This window comes from Capricornis sumatraensis, chromosome X (genome assembly GCF_032405125.1).
Source record: "Capricornis sumatraensis isolate serow.1 chromosome X, serow.2, whole genome shotgun sequence".
NCBI lineage: Eukaryota > Metazoa > Chordata > Mammalia > Artiodactyla > Bovidae > Capricornis > Capricornis sumatraensis.
This window is the reverse complement of record NC_091092.1, coordinates 92,013,023-92,035,955: the sequence shown is the minus strand read 5'-3', so window position 1 is coordinate 92,035,955 and position 22,933 is coordinate 92,013,023. Positions and strand designations below refer to the sequence as shown.

Sequence of the window (22,933 nt, the reverse complement as noted above, 5' to 3'; positions counted from 1 at the left end):
ACTATTATTCTCTTCTAGATGGGGAAACTAGAGGGGAAAAAGGGATGATAGATGATCTTAAATTCCTCTTAGCTAAGATTTCTGGGGGTACTGTTACTTACTCTAGAGGTAGCCTAGCCAAGGAAATCCTTACATTGACTTTGTTTGTAGCTAAGGCATCTTCCCATCTGAGATAATTAATTGTTCCAGTTTATTAAATATTCCATTACAGTCCTATCTTCATGAGATTATTCCTAGGTTGGTGGAGTTTTGTGTATTCTCAAATTCTTCAGTCTCTTATTTATTACATTTTTATTTCTTTGTTGACTCACATGGCTAATTCCTTCCATTACTAGTTTCATCTTATTTCTAGGTTCTTGAGAAAAACTTCACAGTAACCTCTATGTTGTATAGGTATTGGAGACAAATGATCTAGCATTGAATCTGGCAGTGCCACTTACCAGTTTTGTAACTTTGGGCAAGCTACTTACCCTCTCTGTGCCCTAGATCCATCATCTATAAAAATGGAAGAATTGGTATCTACCTCAGAATTATTCTGAGTGTTAAATGAGATAATATAGTGAAGTATTTAACATAGAACCTGGTACATGGGAAGTGCTCAATAAATATTGGTAGTTATTATCTATAATGACCACATACTCAATGGGCATTAGATTTCCATTATGTATTGTGTCAGTAGAAAGAACAATGTCTTTGGAATCAAACAGACTTGGATGCAAATCTGGGCATGCCAATGACCTTGAGCAAGTCATTTTACTTTTTGGAGCCTCATTTGTCTGTCTTATCTGTGAAACCAACATCAGAATACTTGGCATGTCCAACCACTTAATAATCAGAAACTCTTATTATTCCTAATAATACTCATTGGGAGCCAGTACTGCACTTCAAGGTGATGCAGTTCATGGCATTAGCATTTCAGGAGCAGTTACCATTGCTGAAATTAAAACCAAGTGATTGTTTTTAGTTATGAAAGATTCTGTGAAATATTGCACATAGATCTTATCGTTTGTTTTCTTTTCCTTTCATTTACAAACCCAGCTGTCTGTATTGGATGGCTGCATGGAAGTTAAGAGAATAAACTTTAGAGGCTGACTGACCTGGAGTGGAATCCTGGCCCCACTACTTTCTACTTGTATCTCCTTAAGCAAGTTACTTTAATCTTTTTGAGCCTCAGCTTCCTCATCTGTAAATGGGATGTCACAATATCTACCATTTAAGGTGCCTTTTGGCATTTGAAAAAACACACTGTAAAACTTGGTAAATAGTAGCTGGGCCGTTATTGTGGTGTTGTCATTGCCGTTAGATTCGAGTTAGATCTTTTTGTTGTCACCCTAAGTTCTCCAGACAGTGTCAGAGTGTACTAGGTGCTAACAAGCTTTGGGCTTTTTGGTGTTTTTTAAGAACTGAAGCAGTTTCCACAGGCTAGCTTATAAACATTCTTAGGAAGGATCAGCCAGTTTTGGGATTACCATTCCTACTGACTATCTCTGTTTTTGACAGAGCTCTTCAGATGGAGTTTCTAAATCCCTGGAGCCTCAACAAGGTCGGTCTCGCTCACAGGTAGATGGAAACAGTGGCACATTGATCAAGGAAGAGACGAATGATCATCTTCCGGCTTCATCACAGTGTGCCTTATCCAGAGACAGCAGTGTGTATAATAACGGTAACCGGTACTTCCCTGGGAAGAATGGTGAGAAGAGCCGCTTACAAGAGCAAAAGCTAAGAACTGTGACACAACAGAAAGAGGAGTAACAAGCAAGAAGATGGCTTCAGCAGATCAGGAAGAGGGGAAAACCTATACTTCTCTGATTTTAGGCCTAAGTTAGAGGAGGACGTGAAATGCTTATCCTAGTTTTGTTCAGGATTTTGATGGGGGTGTTCTTTGGTATCCATCTTTTCCCCTTCCCTGTCTTTTTCTGGGCTTCCAGACTCAGCAGTCTGTTTCTAGAGAAGCTCTGATCAAATATGAATGGCAACAAGACTAGTTCCTATTCTCAAATTGAATATATAGTGCCAATATTCTCTTTACCTCCCCTGGGAGGCTATTAATGCACAGACTATTGGGTATCATCACGTAAGGACCTACAGAAAAGGTCTAGCTTTGGTTTTCTGAGTCTTTATTATGATGTTCATTTACAAAACCCATGGGATGGTGGATACAGCTACCTATGGCTTCCTAACTTGTTTTTTTCTTTATGAACTGGTAGGGCCTTCATGTATAATCAGTATCCACATCCTTCTAACTCTTTTCCCCACTCACCTATGCCAGGGATTTGTACTACCGCCTCTAGCTCTGGCCTGACAATCAGATAGGTAGATGTTTTCAGGGAAGTGAGGTAGTATTGGTTATTTTATTTTTTTAATTCTTTTTTTTAATTTTATACACTTAAAATAACTACCAATGGCCTTTGTACTGGGGGATTCAAGTGAGTCGAAAAAGTACTGGGCAGATTTTTCCTGCCTCTGAACTAAAGCATTATTTGTAAAATAGAAGATGTGGTGCAGTTCACCCACTCCCTGCAAGGGTGGGAATCAATGTAATTAAATGGTGTTCTAAAGGGAACTCAAAAGACTGTGTGCGTGCGTGCGTGCATGTATGTGTGTGTGTCTGTCTGTACGGATGTTTGGGTGGATGTATATATGAATGTGTGTATCTATATGCATACACATACCCTTTATATAAAGAGACAGATCTATTTATCTATATATATTTTATATATATATATAAATATATGTGTATGTATGTATATATAAATATATATATGTTGTGTGTGTGTGTGTGTATATATATATATATATATATATACATGCACACACATACATACATGATGATGTCCCAGAAGATTTAATGAATTTCCCAGAAATGCTTCCACTGCTATGGAGTGGTGGGTTTCAGAAGACCACAGTTTAAAAATCCTTACTAAGTCATAGCTCATCACAATTACAAGAAGATGGGCTCCTCTAAGCAGACAAAAAGTACTTTCCAGAGATTGCCTGTTCAGAACAACAAACAGTTGGATTGTTACAAGCTTAATCTTGATCAGAGTCCTCACATCCCCTATGGTAAAAACAGGAGGTTGGAGTAGGATTGGGAAGAGTTGGGCGTTTTCTTATGAAGGAGCAGCCTGGTTGGGAGAGAGAAAGCAGATGGAAGGTAATTACCAGGGCTTGCAGCCAGTTTGGGGAAATCTCATCTGAAACTCTAGGATCAAACTGGCCTTAGGCTAGAATTGATTGCCATGAATCCCTGAAGGAGAGTGGGTAGGGAAGTGTGAGGAAATCGACAATTTGATTTTACATGCCTAGATTGTTTCATTTATTCATTGACATTTTGACTACTGGATCTTTTCATTTGCTTTGCAAGGAAGACTTCAGAGGACTCTGGCCTGGGCCAACAGGGGTGTTCTATGAAAGGTTCCTGGCCCCCAAGTAAGATCAGAATCTGCCTGGGACAAAGAGTCTGTTACTCTTTGCCAGAGATACTCTTGAGACAACCTTGCACTTCCAGTTTCCCTCCTCAGCAGCCTAAGTATAAGGGATGGGAACATGGCTTGCAACAGATTAGCATGTGTCTTCATTCAGGAATTGAGGCTTCTAGCCTCATACACCTCCTTTTGGGCTTTGTAATATTCTTGCCCAAGAAGTACCATTTCTACAGGAACACAACTGACTAGACTTCTAGCAGGGTCCTCTCTCTTTTTGAAAAACCTCATGCGCCTTAACCCAGAACAGGTCCTGGGTGACATTTTTCCAGACAACCAGAAAGCTGTTTGCCTTCTGCCCACTTACAATGAGTGTATCATGAAAGACTGAAGATGTCTCAGATTGTTTTATCCTAGTCTGGCCCAGTTTAAGAGAACCCACAGTTTGCAGAGGTGGGGAGGTCTAGAATGCCTCTTCCCCTACCCAGACACTTCTTACACAAACCAGAGCAGGATGACAAGAATGCGTACCCAGGCAAATGTAACCAATAATAAAGTGTACAAAAGCTTCCTCTATGGAATTGGCTCCCCTAGTTTTCCCCGCTCTTTTCCTAGCCTGCCCAACCTTTCACAACATCTTGATGGTTAGGACTTCTATTTCCAGCAAGAGAAGGATTTAATAGCGAACTTACATGACTTGGAAATTTCTTTCTGGAACCACAGAGGGAGGAATCCTTTGGAGCTCTAAAAGTAACCAGAATCACTGAACTGTGTTAACTAGCTAGCTAGCTCCATTTTCTATTTGGAAGTACTTGGAGTTATATAAGGTATTTTCTTCAGTTGCTGTTTCTGTAAATCTTGAATCTATTTGATATGATCAAATGACAGTATTGTTAACTCTCACAGCATTAAGAAGATATATTATTTTGTAGGCATTCACTGTGAGAAGTAAAACTGCTGTTTGACAGGGGATGATTCCAGTTTGCCAAAAGGCTTGCTTTTCTCCCTTCCACACACCTCCACTTTCTCCTAGCCTGGCCCAGAATGAAACAAGTGACTCACTTCCAACTTTGAGTTTTATTTAGATTCAGAATTTTGAGTTTGTAAGGTTACAAGAAAGAACTATAAAGGGCCATAGTCCTATTATTTTATCTGCCAAGACATATAATTTTGAAGTCAGAAAGACTAAGGTTTATCACTGGAAGATTAACTGTTTCTAGTTTCAAGATCAACTTTTTCTAATTTCTTTCAAATTAGGGAACTGAGTCTGTTCTTTGTTGTGAGTACCACTTGAAGAGACTGTTATCCTTCATTTGAGGTTCAATTTCTGACTTTCTTGAACAAAGTCATACATCATTTAGGAAACCCCAGAAATGACCCCTTTACTTTGTAGGGCCATAAGCAAAAGCACCCTGGATATATACAGCCACAGATCCTCAAGGACTTGCAGTTCTTGATTTCTGCTGGTGTATCTTGGGGTCAGCCTATAACTCCCACCCTTATTCAGTGGCCAGTCTAGTCTGGACCAGGCCTGATAAAACTTCTGCTCACTTGTACCATTTTCATTCTAAGCCAGTAGGACTTTGGGTAGACTTTAAAACCGAAGAAATGGCACTTGCTTTAGCTAGTGACATTTGGTTTTTGTCTGCATCTTGATTTCCTGGCATCATTGGCCAAGTCACATTAACTTGTTTTAATCACTGAGAAAAAGTCATGTAAGGCATTAGAGAGGGTGGTTAAGAAGGGGCTTGGGGTAAGAAAGTTTATGTAGGGTAAAAAGAATGTGGAAGTAACTGCTTGGCTATAGAGATCCAGTCCACTGGAACCTTAGAAGGCTTCTGTAAGCATGTCAGTGCTACCCTTTCGGCCTTTAAGACTCCCCACCCCACATTGAAATGACAGTACAAGTAGACCACAGTTTAAGTAGTTAGTTAATTCTACTAAGGTTTAATCATTTTACTTGTTCAGTTCCTAATGCATATTTCCCAAATATGCTTGGGGTTTCGGAGGGTAAGTTCTCACTATTCCATTGTGTATCACCCTATATTTTTCTCCCTCTTGTGACTTTGGCACCTTCTTTTATTTGACTTTCCATTTTCTTTTCCCTTAGCTTATTGCTATAGTCTGCTGGTGCAGGTAGAGCTCAGTGTACCTATTCCCCTATTACTGTTAATTATCTTCAGGATTGTCAGAGGTTATTTTGCTGTTCGAAGAAAAGAACTTCATATTTTTTTTACAAAACATTTTTTCCAAGGTAAAAGCAAAATAAAATACCCCCTGTGCTAGGGTGCCCACTGCAGCTTTTGACATTGCCTTTGTACTTTTTTATAGATGCTCTCTTTGTCCGTGTTGGTAGTAACTGATGACTAGTGGATTTTCATGTAAATGAAATAAATTACATATTTCAGTTTTTATTAATCATTCATAACCCCGCCAAAGCTGATGAATTCATTTTAGTTACTTCCCAGAAGACAGTTCCTCATCCACCTTTTATTTTATTCTATTCTATTTCTAGAATAACATACTAGGTAAAGAAACTTTAACTACAAGGATTCATTGAGTTTTAGTGCTCCCTGATAAATGATGTTATTGACCAATGTAAAATCTTTCAATGTTTTTTCCTGTGTTAATATCTCTTCTCCTGTGCTCTTGACAGTGTGTTTAGTGGATGGATAATATGTATTTCTCTTCCAAATTCCCTGCCTTTTTGGCCCACCTCACCACAAAAGCTCCATAGTTTATTAATGTAAGTTTGAATGGATGCTTCTTAGGGGAAACTGCAGGAGTTAAGGAAAGTGTTTCAGAAAGGAATGAAAATGTCTCAGGAGTTGTTCTGTGATGGAAATTGGTCTGGTGTTCTGTTAATGCTGATGGAAAGAAACTTACAGTGCTTAATAAAAGTCTATTCTTTCAGTTAAAAAATGTGAAATAATTTTGGGTGTGTGAAATTTAATTTCTTTTCCCATTTCTGGATTTTTTTCTGTAAATGGAGGATATACTTGTCTCAATTTAGAAGTGTTAAACAGAAACTTAGAAGCCTGTTTGTAGTTGAACATTAGAGCAAGAGAGCTAGTACAAGAATCATTAAAAGGAAGGGCATATTTTTTAAAATATAAATTTATTTTAATTGGAGGTTAATTACTTTACAATATTGTATTGGTTTTGCCATACATCAACATGAATCCGCCACGGGTGTACACGTTTTCCCCATCTTGAACCTCCCTCCCTGTACCATCCCTCTGGGTCATATTTAGCTTCCTGCTGAACTTCTTTATTTGGATGTTCTAAAGGCACCTTTGACTTCACATTTCCCAAACTAAACCTATCTTCTCTTCGAAAGCCTGCTTCTCTCCATGAGTGACACTACCTTCTACTCAATTGTCTATACCACAAACCAACCTGGGAGTTATCCTTGATGCATGCCTTTCCCTCATTTCTCAAGTCCAGTTTGTGACAAGACCTGTTGGTAACACTCAACCATCTTTCTTTTTCTCACATCTGTCCCTTTTATCTCCCCACTTGCTGTGGTTTAGTTCAGGCCTCCTTATGTTTCACCTGAATTGTTGTAGTTGCTCCTCTGCCTTATTCCTAACCAGGCAACTGTGAGCTAATTTTGTGTCTACGTGTATGTATCTTTTCCCAGTGAAAGGGTTGCCTACCTTTTTCCATTGCTTAAAGAAGTCTTAAGAAGTTAAGAACCACTGCTTTAATCCATCATGCTTATCAGCTTCCAGAGGAATCTGTCCTGACATGCTACATGCCTGCTTCCATGGTGCATTCATGATCTGGAAGCTTCATTTCCTGTCACCCCAACTTGCTCTAGCTACACTAAAGCGCATCCTACACATTACACTGTTAATATCCACTTCTTCTCATTTGCTTATATCATTTCCTAGAATCCCTCTCTCTCCTTGTCTCTGGTTCAGTGTCAACTTTTCCCTCCAGATTCAACTCATGTCTTTTTGGTTCTTTTCCTGATCCCTTACTGGGGTCCCTGTACAGACTCACCATAGCCAATCCCTGTAGCACTTCACTGTATCTCTGCTACTAGACTAAACTTGAACAACTTTGTCTTGGCATCTACCACTGTGCATGCACTTAGAAATGTTTTAAAAGGACACATGGACCCCAATTTACAATAGCCAGGACATGGAAGCAACCTAAATGTCCATCACAGAGGAATGGATAAAGATTTGGGTGACTTCCCTGGTGCTCCTATGGTTAAGAACCTGCCTTGCAATGTAGAGGACAACGGTTCGATCTCCAATGGGGAAGCTAAGATCCCACATGTCGTGGAGCAGCTAAGCCCACATGCTGCAACTAGGAAGTTCAGGCACCACAAGATTGTTGTGGCACCACAATGAAGAGCCACCCCAGCCAAATAATAAAAATATATATATTTTTTTTAAAAAGATGTGGTACATATACACAATGAAATATTATTCAGCCATAAAAAGGAATGAAATTGCATCATTTGCAGATATGTGGATGAATCTAGAGAGTTACACAGAATGAAGTAAGTCAGAAAGAGAAAAACAAATATCATATATTAACATGTATATGCGGGTCTCATGAAAGGTATAGATGAACTTATTTGCAAAGCAGAAATAGAGACATAGGGAACGACTGTATGGATACCAAGGAGGAAAGGGGTGAGTGGGAGGAATCGGGACATTGGGATTGACACAGATACGCTACTGATTGTTGTGGTTCAGTTGCTAAATCATGTTTGACTCTTTGCAGACCCCATGAACATGGATATTTTATATAAAGTAGATAACTGCTGGGAGCATCCTGTATAGCACAGGGAACTCTGCTTATGCACTGTGATGACTTAAGCGGGAGGGAAATCCAAAAGGGATGGGATATATGTATATGTATGGCTGATTCACACATGCAGAAGCTCACACAACATTGTAAAGCAACTATATGCTAGTAAAATCAATAATAACTTTAAAAAGAAATGTTTGATAACTAAATTAAGGACAGCTAAAATACGTTTGAAAATGTTATATGGTGCAAAACAGAGTGTAGATTTTTGAGGCAGAGGATGTGTTGGTGACAAAATGCAGGAAGATTGAATATGAATGTTCATCACTGAATGCCAGTCATTTAAATGTGCTTTTAAATGGGGCTCTTAAAAAAAAAACAAACAGAATCTTGACTTCCCTGGTGGTTCAGTGGTAAAGAATCTACCTATCAATGCAGGACACAGATTCCATCCCTGATCCGGGAAGATCCCACATGCTACAGAGCAAATAAGCTCATGCGCCACAACTATTGAGCCTGTGCTCTAGAGCCTGGGAGCTGCAACTACTGAAGCTCATGTACGCTAGAGCCAGTACTCTACAACAACAAGAGAGACCACTGCAATGAGAAGCCTGCACACCTCAACTAGAGAGTAAGCCCTGCTCACCACAGCTAGATAAAAGCTTGCATAGCAGTGAAGACCCAGTACAGCCAAAAATAAAAATAAAATTTAAAAGAGTTAAAATTTTTTTTGAAGAGTTCTGAGTCATCTTTGAGCAATAGACTGATGCTTAAAGCAGAATCTGAAGCCAGGACTCTAGAGTAGATTCTTACTTTACTGCTTCTGCTAAGTGTTGCTAGCTAGGCTTGACCTCTGTGACTGCTCTGTGCCCTGTGTGTACAAGTTGTAGAAGGAAATAGCTGAGCCTAAAGGCAAGCGTTAGAGGTTACTGAAGTTTGTAAACACTTTCCCTTAAATGAAAATGAAGGACCTAAGCTACTCCATTTTGTTAACAGAAAAACTCCATTTTGTAAGGTTCCAGGAAAAGAGCCTTTGAAAATCCAAGAGCCTTTGGAAATCCCCTGACCTCACCCCACCACCCTCAAGCCAATCGGACCCCAGACCAAAATCTCCTGACTTAACGTGGTCTACCTAGGTAATGGGAACCAATCAGAACCCGTGGCCAGCCCGGGAAAATAATAGCCAATCAGAAACCAACACCTAACCCTTCCACAGAAGGTAACCAATTAGACATCTCCCAACCCGGAAACTCCTGTTTTTCAAATTTCTCACGCGAGAATACCCTATATAAGCAATGTAACCCAGAACTTGGGGCTCCTCCCTACAGCCGCTGTGTTGGTATCAGTGGGAGCCCCAGCTCGAGCTTGGTAATAAAAACTCTCTTGTTTTTGCATCGGATATCAGCTCCCTGGTGGTCATTGGGAGATGTCGCGACTTGGACACATTTGGGGGCTCGTCCGGGATCTCCCACCGGCTCCACGGGAAGACCGATCCGGAGAGTCATCTGCAGCCGGTAGATGACTTTTTCTCTTTCTTTTCACTCCTGGTAGGGCCTGGTTTCTGAGACCGGTATACGACTCAGGCGGACGCGCCAGAGAGTCACCGGTGGGGGTCGCTGGGAGACGTCCCTGACCCCAGCGTGGGGGGATGGAGTGCCCCTGTACTCTGTAGACCATAGCGGGTCGCTCCCGCTGAACAGCTAGAGGCCGTCATCGTTCAGTTTTACCTCCGGACTCCCGGAGGTGTATTTCTCCTGTCTGTCTGTTTGTGTGGCTGTTTGTATTGTCTGTGTTAATTTATCAACATCTGACTGATCCCGGGATGATGGGGCAATGCCATTCTAGCCCCACACCTCTATCCTTGGTTACTGATAATTTTAAGGAGGTCAAGATGTACGCTCATGACCTCAGTGTAGAAATTAAAAAGAATAAATTAATCACTTTTTGCACCGCAAAATGGCCGACTTTCCATGTAGTCTGGCCCTCAGAAGACACCTTCGACTTGGGAACTGTACACCGAGTCCGGGATATCATCTTCTGACCGCGGATCGGACACCCTGACCAAGTTCCCTATATCATAGTATGGGAAAATATCATATTGCGCCCCCCTTCTTGGGTAAAACCTTTTTTTGCCTCAACAGGGATTTTCTACCGCTCAGGTGTTGGTGACACGTGTAGGAAAGAACCTGAAGAATCCCAAGGAATCTGAGCCAACAGCGCCGCTATACCCTATCTTGCAGGGGGGAACAGAAGAAGAACTTCTCTTTCCTCCCCCTTACCAACCCCCCGAACCACCACCGGCCCCCGCCATTCCTTCACCCAGGGACGAAGCACAGGGTTGGGGGGGAGCCTGCACAAAATACTTGCTATCGGTGAGCCAGGTCCCCGGAGGGGCCGGCAGACTTAACTGTTGTCCTCCCCTTACGAGTGGCCGGCCCCCCTGATGAGGCAGGAAACCAACCTCATCAATACTGGCCCTTCTCTACTAGTGACCTATATAACTGGAGATCCCAGAATGCTAAGTTCTCAGACAACCCTAGAGACCTAACTAACCTTCCAGAGACTGTGCTTTTTACTCATCAGCCCAACTGGGACGACTGCCAACAGCTGCTCCAGATTCTCTTCACCACAGAAGAGAGAGAGAGAATACAGAATGAGGCCCATTAAAAGGGTCCCAGGGGCAAATGGAGAACCCACCACTAATATAGATGAAATTAACACCTCTTTTCCTCTATCGCGACCTGACTGGGATTACAATACGGCACGAGGTAAGGAGAGGCTCCGGGTCTACCACCAGACTCTTGGGGGGGGCTTAAGGCAGCTGCACGGAAACCTACTAACCTAGCTAGAGTGGGAGATGTTCAGCAGGGCCCCACCAAGAGTCCAGCAGCCTTCCTGGAGAGGCTAATGGAGGCCTTTAGACAATACACCCCCATGGATCCAGAAGCAGAAGGCACTCGGGCTTCTTTGATAATGCATTTTGTCAACCAGGTGGCTCCCGACACTAGGAAGAAGTTACAAAAACTTGAACGCCTGGGTGAAAAGAGTATCCGGGATTTAATAACAGTAGCAGAAAGAGTCTACAACACCCGAGAAACCCCCGAGGAAAAACAAGCCAAATTGGCAGATCGCCAAGCCCGTAACATGGCATGCATCCTGCTGGCTGCAACAGTTCCTGACTCGGGAGAGAGGGAGTGCCAGTTGCACCACCTGGCTGCTGAAGGTAAGAACCGTCCCCGTATGCAACCAGCATTAGGAAAAAACCAATGTGCGTGTTGTAAAGAGGACGGACGTTGGGCCAAGCAATGCCCTAAGAAAAAGAAGGGACCACGGAAGACCCCCATCCTGGCCATCGAAGAACTGAGCGATTAGGGAGGACAAGGTTCGGCATCCCCTCCCCAAACCCAGGGTAACCCTAAGAGTGGAGGGGACCCCAATTGACTTCCTTGTCAATACAGGGGCTCAATATTCGGTTTTGCTAGAGCCCCAGGGAAAACTGGCCGGAAAGACCTCTTGGGGGCTACTGGAATGAAACAATACCAATGGACTACCCGAAGATCAGTATACTTGGGTGTGGGCTAGGTATCCCACTCTTTCATGGTCATTCCGGAATGCCCCTTCCCGCTGTTGGAAAGAGACCTGTTGACCAAAATGGGGGCCCAGATTCACTTCCTCCCGGGGGAAACTAAAATACTTGACCAGTTGGGCAGACCGATTCAAGTACTGACAATTCAATTAGAAGATGAATATCGGCTGCACCAGAAACCTATACTGCCTCCGGTAGACATTCGAAAATGGCTAGATGAATTCCCTGAGGCGTGGGCCGAGACGGGGAACCAGTTTTGCCGAACACCGCCCTCCTGTATATGTAGATCTTAAGCCAGGGGCTGACCCCGTCCAGGTCCGACAATACCCCATGACCCTGGAGGCCCGACAGGGGATCACCCCCCATATCTGCAGGCTCCTAGCCCAGAAAATCTTGAGACCCTGCCAGTCGGCCTGGAACACCCCCTTTCTCCCTGTCAAAAAACCAAATTCTCATGACTATCAGCCAGTGCAGGATTTACGAGAAGTCAACCGCCGAGTTTTAGATATTCACCCTACAGTGCCGAACCCATACAACCTCCTGAGCTCTCTCCCACTGGACCATCACTGGTATACGGTCTTAGATTTAAAGGATGCTTTTTTCAGCCTCCCCCTGGCATCCATGAGCCAGGACTTTTTTGCCTTTGAATGGTCTGACCCGGAAGAAGGAATCAACAGCCAGCTGACCTGGATCCGGCTGCCACAGGGATTTAAGAATTCTCCCACCATCTTTGATGAGGCCCTCCATGAGGACCTGGGTGAGTTCAGACAACAACACCCCCAACTAACCTTGTTACAATATGTAGATGACCTCTTAATTGCAGCAGAGGACCAACAGACTTGCCTTATGGGCACCCAAGAACTATTGCGGACCCTTGGAAAATTAGGGTACCGAGCCTCAGCCAAAAAGGCTCAGATATGCCAACCAGAGGTCACCTACTTAGGGTATGTATTAAAGGAAGGACAGAGATGGCTGTCAGAGGCACGAAAGGAGAAGGTACTCAAAATCCCTACCCCAGATTCACCTCAAAGGGTGAGATAATTTTTGGGGTCTGCTGGTTTCTGCTGTCTTTGGATCCCAAATTATGTGGAACTGGCTAAACCCTTATATGAAGCCACAAAAAGTACCACCCCTTTCAGTTGGATGGAGCAGATGGAGACCACTTTCAAGACTATTAAAATGGCCCTGCTGTCAGCCCCCACCCTAGGGTTGCCTGATGTTACAAAACCCTTTCTCCTGTATGTAGATGAAAAACAAGGAGTGGCAAAAGGGGTACTGATGCAGCATCTGGGACCTTGGAAGCAGCCGGTGGCTTACTTGTCTAAACGCCTAGACCCCGTGGCATCAGGCTGGCCCCCATGCCTCCACATGATTGCAGCAGTGACCCTAATGGTCAAGGATGCAGATAAACTGACACTGGGGCAAGAGTTGCATATCACTGCCCCCCACGCCATTGAGGGCATCCTAAAACAACCCCCAGATAGGTGGATCAGCAACGCTCGGCTGACCCACTACCAGGGATTACTGCTAAACCCCTCCAGAATCATCTTTCTGCAGCCTACTGCTCTCAATCCGGCTACACTGCTTCCTAACCCGGATTTGGAAGCCCCAATCCATGACTGCAGCAACATACTAGCCCAAGTACATGGAACGCGAGAGGACTTGCAAGATCGCTCTCTAGTGGATGCTGAAGTTACCTGGTATACGGATGGAAGCAGTTTCGTCAGAGATGGGCTCAGGTATGCAGGGGCAGCCGTAACCACAGAAACCCAAATCATGTGGGCGGAAGCACTACCTCCGGGCACTTCGGCTCAAAGGGCTGAACTAATCGCCCTAACAAAAGCCCTCCAAGTTGGGAAAGGACAAAAAATTTAACATCATTACCAATAGCCGATACGCCTTTGCTACTGCCCATACACAGAGCCATCTACAGAGAAAGAGGCCTCCTCACGGCCGAGGGTAAAATGATCAAAAATAAAGAAGAAATAAAAACCCTCCTCGCGGCATTATGGCTGCCTAAAAAACTAGCCATAATACACTGCCCGGGACACCAAAAGTCAGACACCCTGACCTCAAAGGGAAACAATTTTGCAGACAGAGCAGCCCGAGTTGCAGCCCAGGGCATCATGATAGAAGCCACCCTTCAATTGCCTGACCCCGGGAGCCCTGTTGTGCCAGCTTTACCCAACTACTCACCAAGAGACTTAGACTGGATAAAAAGTTTGCCTATGACCCAACAACTGGCCGGGTGGTGGAAGGCAGCGGACAGCTCCCTGATCCTCCCAGAGGAACTAGGAAAGCAGGTGTTACTGAGGATGCATCACGCCACTCACCTGGGAACCCGCAAGATGCAGGACCTGATTAGACATCCCAAGATTACCATGAGAGACGTCAGATCGATGATAGAAAATATCGTTATCAACCTGCAAGGCCTGCCAACTCACCAACGCTGCCCGTCACCCAGCCAACCACGGGTCTAGAGAACACGGGAGTTGGCCAGGAGCATACTGGGAGGTGGACTTCACTGAGGTAAAACCGGGTAAATGTGGATACAAATATCTACTGGTATTCATAGATACCTTCTCAGGGTGGGTAGAAGCTTTCCCCACCAAGAGAGAAACAGCACAGATAGTGGCCAAAAAGCTGATTGAAGACATCTTGCTGCAGTTCGGGTTTCCTGCACAGGTGGGGTCGGACAATGGGCCAACCTTCGTATCTCAGGTAAGCCAGGGGGTAGCCCAGGCTTTGCGGGCTAGGTGGAAGTTGCATTGTGCTTATAGGCCCCAGAGCTCAGGACAAGTAGAGAGGATGAATAGAACACTCAAAGAAACATTAACAAAACTAGTTGCTGAGACTGGCGGGGACTGGGTGGCTCTCCTCCCCTTTGCCCTATGCCGGGTGCGAAATTCTCCCTACCAACTGGGACTTACCCCCTTCAAAATTATGTATGGGATACCTCCCCCAATAATTCCTAACCTAAAGGTAGAGGTGCTAAAAGAGATAGATGATCAAAGATTACTCTTTTGTCTCTGGTCCTTACAATACTCCCACAGGAACACGTGGAAGAGGCTCAAGGCATTATATGAATCAGGCCTACCACCTGAACCCCACCGCTACCAGCCAGGAGACTGGGTGTACGTGCGCTGCCATCATCAAGAGACCCTAGAGCCCAGGTGGAAAGGGCCCTTCCTAGTTGTCTTGACGACACCCACTGCTCTCAAGGTTGACGGCATATCTACTTGGGTTCACTACACCCACGTACGGCCTGCGGACCTGTTCGCCCTAAGGGAAGAATTCCTCCCCCAATGGAAGACCAAGCTGGACAAAACAAATCCACTCAAACTCAAGCTACAAAGATGATAAAAGTACTGTTTATACTGTTGTCTGTATGGCTTAGTGCTGCCGCTAACCCTCATCAACCAATGAACCTGACTTGGATGATTCTAAGCGCAACTACGGGAGAAGTAATTAACTCCACCTCGGCCATTCATCCCAAAAACACCTGGTGGCCAGACTTGGAATTCGACCTTTGTCTTCTGGCCGCAGGATCATGGGACATTGGCGAATGGGAGGTAAAGACGCCTGGCAAGCCCGAATGTGGGGCTGGCATTGATAGGTGTAATACTCGGCCCCCCACTAACTCAGGGCCTGGATGCAGCCACTACATCCAACGGGCAAGCTTACGGGAAACACCCTTCTATGTGTGCCCAGGAGGGAGATGGGACCGGGCAACCATCAATAACTGTGGGGGCGCTGATAAGTTTTATTGTGCCTATTGGCGATGCAAGTCAACGGGGATGGTCGATTGGGAGCCCCCTATTCATGGTGATTTGATTACCTTGGGTCGTGTTCCGGGGCCCACTGAGTCAACTGGGGGACATGGAAGGGAGTCCCTCATAACTGGGCCTTGTATGAACTTTCTTTGCAATCCAGTGAGGCTCAAATTCTCAACTGAAGGAAAAAAGTTCCCCGGTTGTGAAGCCGGACAATCCTGGGGCCTCTGGCTATATCAGCCAAGATATGACAATGGGTTGCTGTTCACCATCAGGTTGAAAGTAGAAACCATACAGATTGGTCCAAATCGGGGCATAGGGCCCAATTCAGTCCTAGTGCCACAAGAGCCTACACATGCCCCCATTCGGCCCGCCCACATCCCCGCTCGAGAACCTAACCAAATGCCTCCCGGGCCCTACAATACTAATACAAGCAACTCCCCTCAAGTTAGCCTTACGGGACCTAACATTAAGGATGATCAGGACCCATTATTTAATATGATAATCAACTCCTATCGGGTCCTAAATTCCACTCGCCTGGACCTGACTGGCAGTTGCTGGTTATGTTATGACATCAAACCCCCCTATTATAAAGGTATAGCTGTCCCGGGAGTTTACATTCAAACCAAAAACCACAAAGCTTGCCGATGGCAGCAGAAAGGAGATGCCAGATTAACCCTCCAACGAGTAACCGGGCGGGACCTTCGCATAGGAAATGTCCCCCAAACTTACCAACACCTTTGCAATTCTACAGATTCTATAGCGACAACTGGGTACCTGGTGCCTCCGCAGGAAAATTGGTGGGCCTGCTCCACAGGCTTAGCCCCCTGTATTCACGGGCAGGTGCTAAATGACTCCAAAGATTTCTGCGTATTGGTACTATTAATCCCCCGACTGTTCTATCACTCCAATGATGAAATCCTCCCGAAACTAGAAGCTTCACACCGGTCCAAGAGAGAGCCAGTCTCAGCCTTAACCCTCACAGTCCTACTGGGGTTAGGGGCAGCTGGGGCAGGAACTGGGATATCCTCTTTAATAGTGCAAAATCAACACTATTCTAGCCTAAGAGCAGCCATTGATCTTGATATCAAAAGACTAGAAAGCTCAATCAGCCACCTCCAAGACTCACTGAGTTCTCTGGCAGAAGTGGTACTGCAGAATAAAAGGGGATTGGATTTGGTTTTTCTCCAACAGGGGGGCCTATGTGCTGCATTAGGAGAAGAATGTTGTTTTTATGTGAATCACTCGGGGGTAGTCAGGGAGTCCCTGGCCAAGATAAGAGAAGGGCTGAGTCAGAGAAAAAGAGAAAGAGAAATGTCTCATACCTGGTTTGAATCCTGGTTCAATTCATCCCCCTGGTTCGCAACTCTCATATCCTCCTTGGTGGGGCCCCTGATTATCTTGTTACTATTGCTCACCTTTGGGCCATGCTTACTAAACAAGTTGGTGGCCTTCATTAAAAGCTGCATCAACACGGTGCAGCTCATGGTACTCAGATCCCAATATGCGGCCCTACAAATGGTCCCCTTAGCAGGAGACAATATAGAGCTGACCCCAGACCCATGATTGGGTCTGTCCTGGATCCTAGAGAAGGGGGGAATGAAGGACCTAAGCTACTCCATTTTGTTAACAGAAAAACTCCATTTTGTAAGGTTCCAGGAAAAGAGCCTTTGAAAATCCAAGAGCCTTTGGAAATCCCCTGACCTCACCCCATCACCCTCGAGCCAGTCGGACCCCAGACCAAAATCTCCTGACTTAACGTGGTCTACCTAGGTAATGGGAACCAATCAGAACTCGTGGCCAGCCCGGGAAAATAATAACCAATCAGAAACCAACACCTAACCCTTCCACAGAAGGTAACCAATTAGACATCTCCCAACCCGGAAACTCTTGTTTTTCAAATTTCTCACGCGAGAATACCCTATATAAGCAATGTAACCCAGAACTTGGGGCTCCTCCCTACAGCCGCTGTGTTGGTATCAGTGGGAGCCCCAGCTCGAGCTTGGTTAAAAACTCTCTTGTTTTTGCATCGGATATCGGCTCCCTGGTGGTTATTGGGAGATTTCGCGACTTGGGCACAACAAAAACTCATTTGTAAAACTTTTATAGTTGGTTCATTATGGCTATAGATGTCTTTTCCTTGCCTTTGCTCTCTAGGTGTTGGGTCTCAGAATTTGATAGTGGGAGCCTTGATAATCTGTTCATCTTTTAAACCTTGCAAATAAAGATGAATAAATGTTCACATAGACATCAACTAGTCTAACCAGATGGACCAAAGAGGTCACTTTTCAGAACCTATTTTCATATCTAAACTGAGTCACTGCAGACTAATACAGACCTCATCCTTTTCCCAAAAAAACCTACTATCTCTGCAATACTTTTAGGGTTTGACATCATTGGGAAGGCACAGTGCAATTTAAGAAATAGATTGTTACGTCCACCATGGATGGAAGAGTACTTATTCGTATAGTGATACATGTGCCTTTCCTTTTTCACTAGTTTCATATTCCTAGGCTTTCCTTTTGTTTTTGTGGTGCTTATAGGAAAACAGGCAGGATCCAATAAGAAAGTTCTAGTCAGTTGAAAAGACTTTAAAATCAGAAAGTTTCTTGCTGTCATAGGATGAGCAAATGAGGGATTAACTGCAGAAACTGGACATTCAAAATACCTCTCCTAAAAACCAGTCCCACAATCCTATTTTGGCAGAGTATGTGAAGAGGAGACCCAGTTTCTAAATGAAGAAACTTTGCCTTTTCTCTCTCATGTTGAAAAGTTGACATATAATGTAGGTGATACCCTGTCCCTTAACTATGCCTTTTTTAACTTTGTACATGTTGAAAGAGATAATATCTTTCGAGGAACATGTGTCAAGCAGGAACCTTGGCATGGATTTGGTTTCAGTTGTTTTAAGGCTTAATGAAATGCCTGTATTAGCTTTCCAAACTTTATATATATATATGAATACAACAGACTGAGGAGCTAGATCTTCTGCTGTACCCACATGCCTAAAGCTATCATTAGTGTCTTGGACAAAGTGGCAAAAGATAACATAAAATCTTTGTTGTGAATTAGTCAGTAGGGTCTGACACATGCTAACAAGGTTCCTGACTAGTGCCTTAGTATTTGAGCACCTTAAGCATGATAAGGGCTTCCCTGGTGGCTCAGACAGTAAAGCATCTGCCTGCAATACAGAAGACCTGGGTTCGATCCCTGGGTCAGGAAGATCCCCTGGAGAAGGAAATGGCAACCCACTCCAGTACTCTTGCCTGGAAAATTCCATGGACAGAGAAGCCTGGTAGGCTACAGTCCATGGGATCGCAAAGAGTCAGATATGACTGAGCAACTTCACTTCAAGCATGATAAAATTCAGTCAACAATAAAGTGAGTGTTTCAACTAGAAAAAAGAATTTGATAGTGGGAAATCTTTACATTTGGCCTTTAAAAGTTACTGTTAACTGAGGACCTATTAGGTACCAAGCACAGTACTAGGTTTCTCAGGTGATGCTAGTGGTAAAGAACATGCCTGCTAACATAGGAGACATAAGAGATGCGGGTTCAATCCTTGGGTTGGGAAGATCCCCTGGAGGAGGGCATGGCAACCCACTCCAGTATTCTTGCCTGGTAAATCCTATGGACAGAGAATCCTGGCAGGCTACAGTCTAGGGGGTTGCAGAGTCAGACACTACTAAAGTGACTTAGCACAGTACTGAGAATTAACTTTGACAGGTTGATGAGGAGTCCAAGCCTACGGCCCTTTTATGGAGGAAGTAAGCATTGTTTTTCACATTCTTTTGCTGTGGACAAGTAGGCCTTGTAGGCAGCAGTATCTCTTGTTCAAGGACATGCCTCTTTTTGAGCTTTGGATGTATGTTATGGAGGAAAGTCTGGGTAAAAACTTCCACAGCCTTGAGCTCTGGGTTACCCTGTTCCTTCTGACTAATCTCGTGCTGATGTCAGGATGTATGTTACAGGAAAGGGTCAGCAAAGTTCTCACAGCCTTGAGGTATTTTTTTTTATCTATTTTCAGACGTATATAAGGCCCTACTTAAATTAGTGAGGTGGGTACTCTTCTGCCCCCTTCTGATATCTATGTCAGAAGCCTTTGCTGTCACTTTCACTTTAAATAAAATCTACACAATGCTCTGAGTGACTGAAACTGTCTTTGGTCCCAGAGTTAAATCTCCTTCAGAGACCACCAGCAGCACTGTTCACTGTTTACCGCTAAGCTATCATCTTGGGTGCTCGTCCAGGATCTTCAAGAAAAGGTAAGGACACTTGGAGCTCTAGTTCTTTTGTTATCCTAGTAAACACGTTTTCTGCTTTGTTAACTCTACAGTGTGCCTGTGTAAATGATTGACTGAAAGCCAGAAATGCACAAAACAAGTGCAAAGCAAGAGTAGAGCCCAGTTTGTGTTTCTGTGGCACCTCATAATGACTGAGGGCAGCCCCAAAAGGGGAGCCTGTCAGGGATTTATACTGACATGGTGATACCAAGAGGCAGCCAAGGGTAGTGGCCAGAAATGGGTGAAGTATGTGGACCAAACTTTCCTTCCTTGGTCACGTTTTCCTGGTCTTTTTGACCATTTTTTAACTGCCTGGAGAATTGAAACTACTAACCTAATCTGTCAAATCATAGACTTTCAAGGGACTTGCCATCCATTCTGTTACTGTGTATTATTACTTAGACCTCAAATTTGGATTGACAGTCACAAAGCACCTAGTCTTGCTAGAAGCCAAAAGTTACACCTGGATTGTCTTTTCATGCACTGCAGACAGGAGCACAGTTGGGAGCTGGGTGGAGCTCTGACTCCAGGAACATTTCTCAGGCTAGAGGTTGTTCCCTTAGCTACCTGCCTCGGGCCAACAACCTGAAAATGAATCCTTGTTACAGCTGTGCATCTGGTCTATATGGATGGAGGCACTGCTGGCAAATGTGAGATTTCTGAGGACACAGATTGGGAATTCCAGGACCTGGTCAGATTGGAAGTGCAATGGGCTTCATTTGGTAAGGCTGGCTCTTAGCAGACCAGAGGAGGTTCTCCAGTGGTTTTTGTCTAAACTCCTTAGATATTCTCTCTGTGTAATCTGTGGAAATGAACTGGAAGGATTGGCCCCAGTAGCTCAACAAAAATCACTATTTCCTCGCTGGCTGGCCCTTCACCACCTACTTTTTTCTTATCATATATCACCCTGGGTGGCATCAGAGGAGGAGCAGAAATCATGCAAAGGTTTTAATGGTGAGGAACTGGACATCAATCTGAGATGCCATCAGGACTACCCCTCCACCTCGGTGGTAGAATGGGGAGGGATGGTAATGAGACACCTGCATCGGTAAGTTCAATTTAGTTCAGTTGCTCAGTATTGTCCGACTCTTTGTGACCCCATGGACTGCAGCACACCGGGCTTCCCTGTCTATCACCAACTCCTGGAGCTTGCTCAAACTCATGTCCATCGAGTCAGTGATGCCATCCAACCATCTCATCCTCTTTTGTCCCCTTTTCCTCCTGCCTTCAATCTTTCACAGCATCAGGGTCTTTTCTAGAGTCAGTTCTTCCCATCAGGTAGCCAAAGTATTGGAGCTTCAGCTTCAGCATCAATCCTGCCAGTGAATATTCAGAACTGATCTCCATTAGGATTGACCGGTTTGATCTCCTTGCTGTCCAAGGGACTCTGAAGAGTCTTCTCCAACAGCATAGTTCAAAAACATTAATTCTTCAGTGCTCAGCTTTCTTTATGGTCCAATTCTCACATCCATACATGATTATTGGAAAAACCATAGGTTTGACTAGACCTTTGTCAGCAAAGTAATGTCTCTGCTTTTTAATATGCTGTCTAGGTTGGTCATAACTTTCCTTCCAAGGAACATGTGTCTTAATTTCATGGCTGCAGTCACCATCTGCAGTGATTTTGGAGCCCAAGAAAATAAAGTCCATCACTGTTTCCATTGTTTCCCCATCTATTTGCCATGAAGTGACGGAACCAGATGCCATTATCTTAGTTTTTTGAATGTTGAAGTTTTAAGCCAGCTTTTTCACTTTCCTCTTTCACATTCATCAAGAGGCTCTTGTTCCTCTTCACTTTTTGCCATAAAGGTGGTGTCATCTGCATATCTGAGGTTATTGATATTTCTCCCAGCAATCTTGATTCCAGCTTGTGCTTCATCCAGCTTGGCATTTTGCATGATGTACTCGGCATATAAGTTAAAAAGCAGGGTGACAATATACAGCCTTGACATACTCCTTTCCCAATTTGGAACCATTCCATTGATCAATGTCCAGTTCTAACTGTTGTTTCTTGACCTGCATACAGATTTCTCAGGAGGCAGGTAAGGTGGTCTGGTATTCCCATCTCTTTAAGAATGAGTGTTCAACAGTTTGTTGTGATCCACACAGTCAAAGGCTTTAGCATACTCAATGAAGCAGAAGTAGATGTTCTTCTGGAATTCTCTTGCTTTCTCTATGATCCAACTGATGTTGGCAATTTGATCTCTGGTTCCTCTCTGCCTTTTCTAAATCCAACTTGAACATCTGGAACTTCTCAGTTCACGTATTGTGAAAGCCTCACTTGGAAAATTTTGAATATTTGCTGGCGTGTGAGATAAGTGCAATTATGCAGTAGTTTGAACATTCTTTGGCATTGCCTTTCTTTGGGATTGCAATGAAAACTGACCTTTTCCAGTCCTGTGGCCACTGCTGAGTTTTCCAAATTTGCTGGTATGTTGAGTGCAGCACTTTCATCATCTTTTACGATTTGAAATAACTCAGCTGGAATTCCATCACCTCCACTAACTTTGTTCATAGTAATGCTTCCTAAGGCCCACTTGACTTTGCACTCCAGGATGTCTGGCTCTAGGTGAGTTACCACACCAGCGTGGTTATCCAAGTCATTAAGATCTGTTTTGTATAGTTCTTCTGTGTATTCCTTCCACCTCTTATTAATATCTTCTGCTTCTATTAGGTCCATACTGTTTCTGTCCTTTATTGTGCCCATCTTTGCATGAAGTTTTCCCTTGGTAGCTCTAATTTTCTTGAAGAGATCTCTAGTAATTCCCATTCTATTGTCTTCCTCTATTTCTTTGCATTGATCACTTAGGAAGGCTTGCTTATCTCTCCTTGCTATTCTTTGGAACTCTGCATTCAGATGGATATATCTTTCCTTTTCTCCTTTACCTTTCACTTCTTTTCTCAGCTATTTGTAAGGCCTCCTCAGACAACCATTTTGCCTTTTTGTGTTTCTTTTTCTTGGGGATGGTTTTGATTACTGCCTCCTGTACAATGTTACAAACCTCCATCCATAGTTCTTCATGCACCCTATCAGATCTAACTCCTTGAATGTATTTGTCACCTCCATGGTGTAATTGTAATGGATTTGATTTAGGTCAC

General features: G+C 44.0%; 1 protein-coding gene across 2 annotated transcripts in view; it reads left to right on the top strand.

Moving 5' to 3' along the window:
• FAM120C (family with sequence similarity 120 member C) overlaps positions 1-2,008 on the top strand; it is a 159,425-nt gene extending 157,417 nt beyond the window's left edge. Inside the window, exon 16 of one of the 2 annotated variants that reach the window (XM_068962606.1) lies at positions 1,501-2,008. In XM_068962606.1, the coding sequence (XP_068818707.1) occupies positions 1,501-1,752 (252 nt within the window). In that variant the 3' untranslated portion in view covers positions 1,753-2,008. The remainder of the gene's footprint in view (positions 1-1,500) is intronic. The other variant, XM_068962607.1, reaches the window with a different exon arrangement.
• Positions 2,009-22,933: the final 20,925 nt, after the last annotated feature.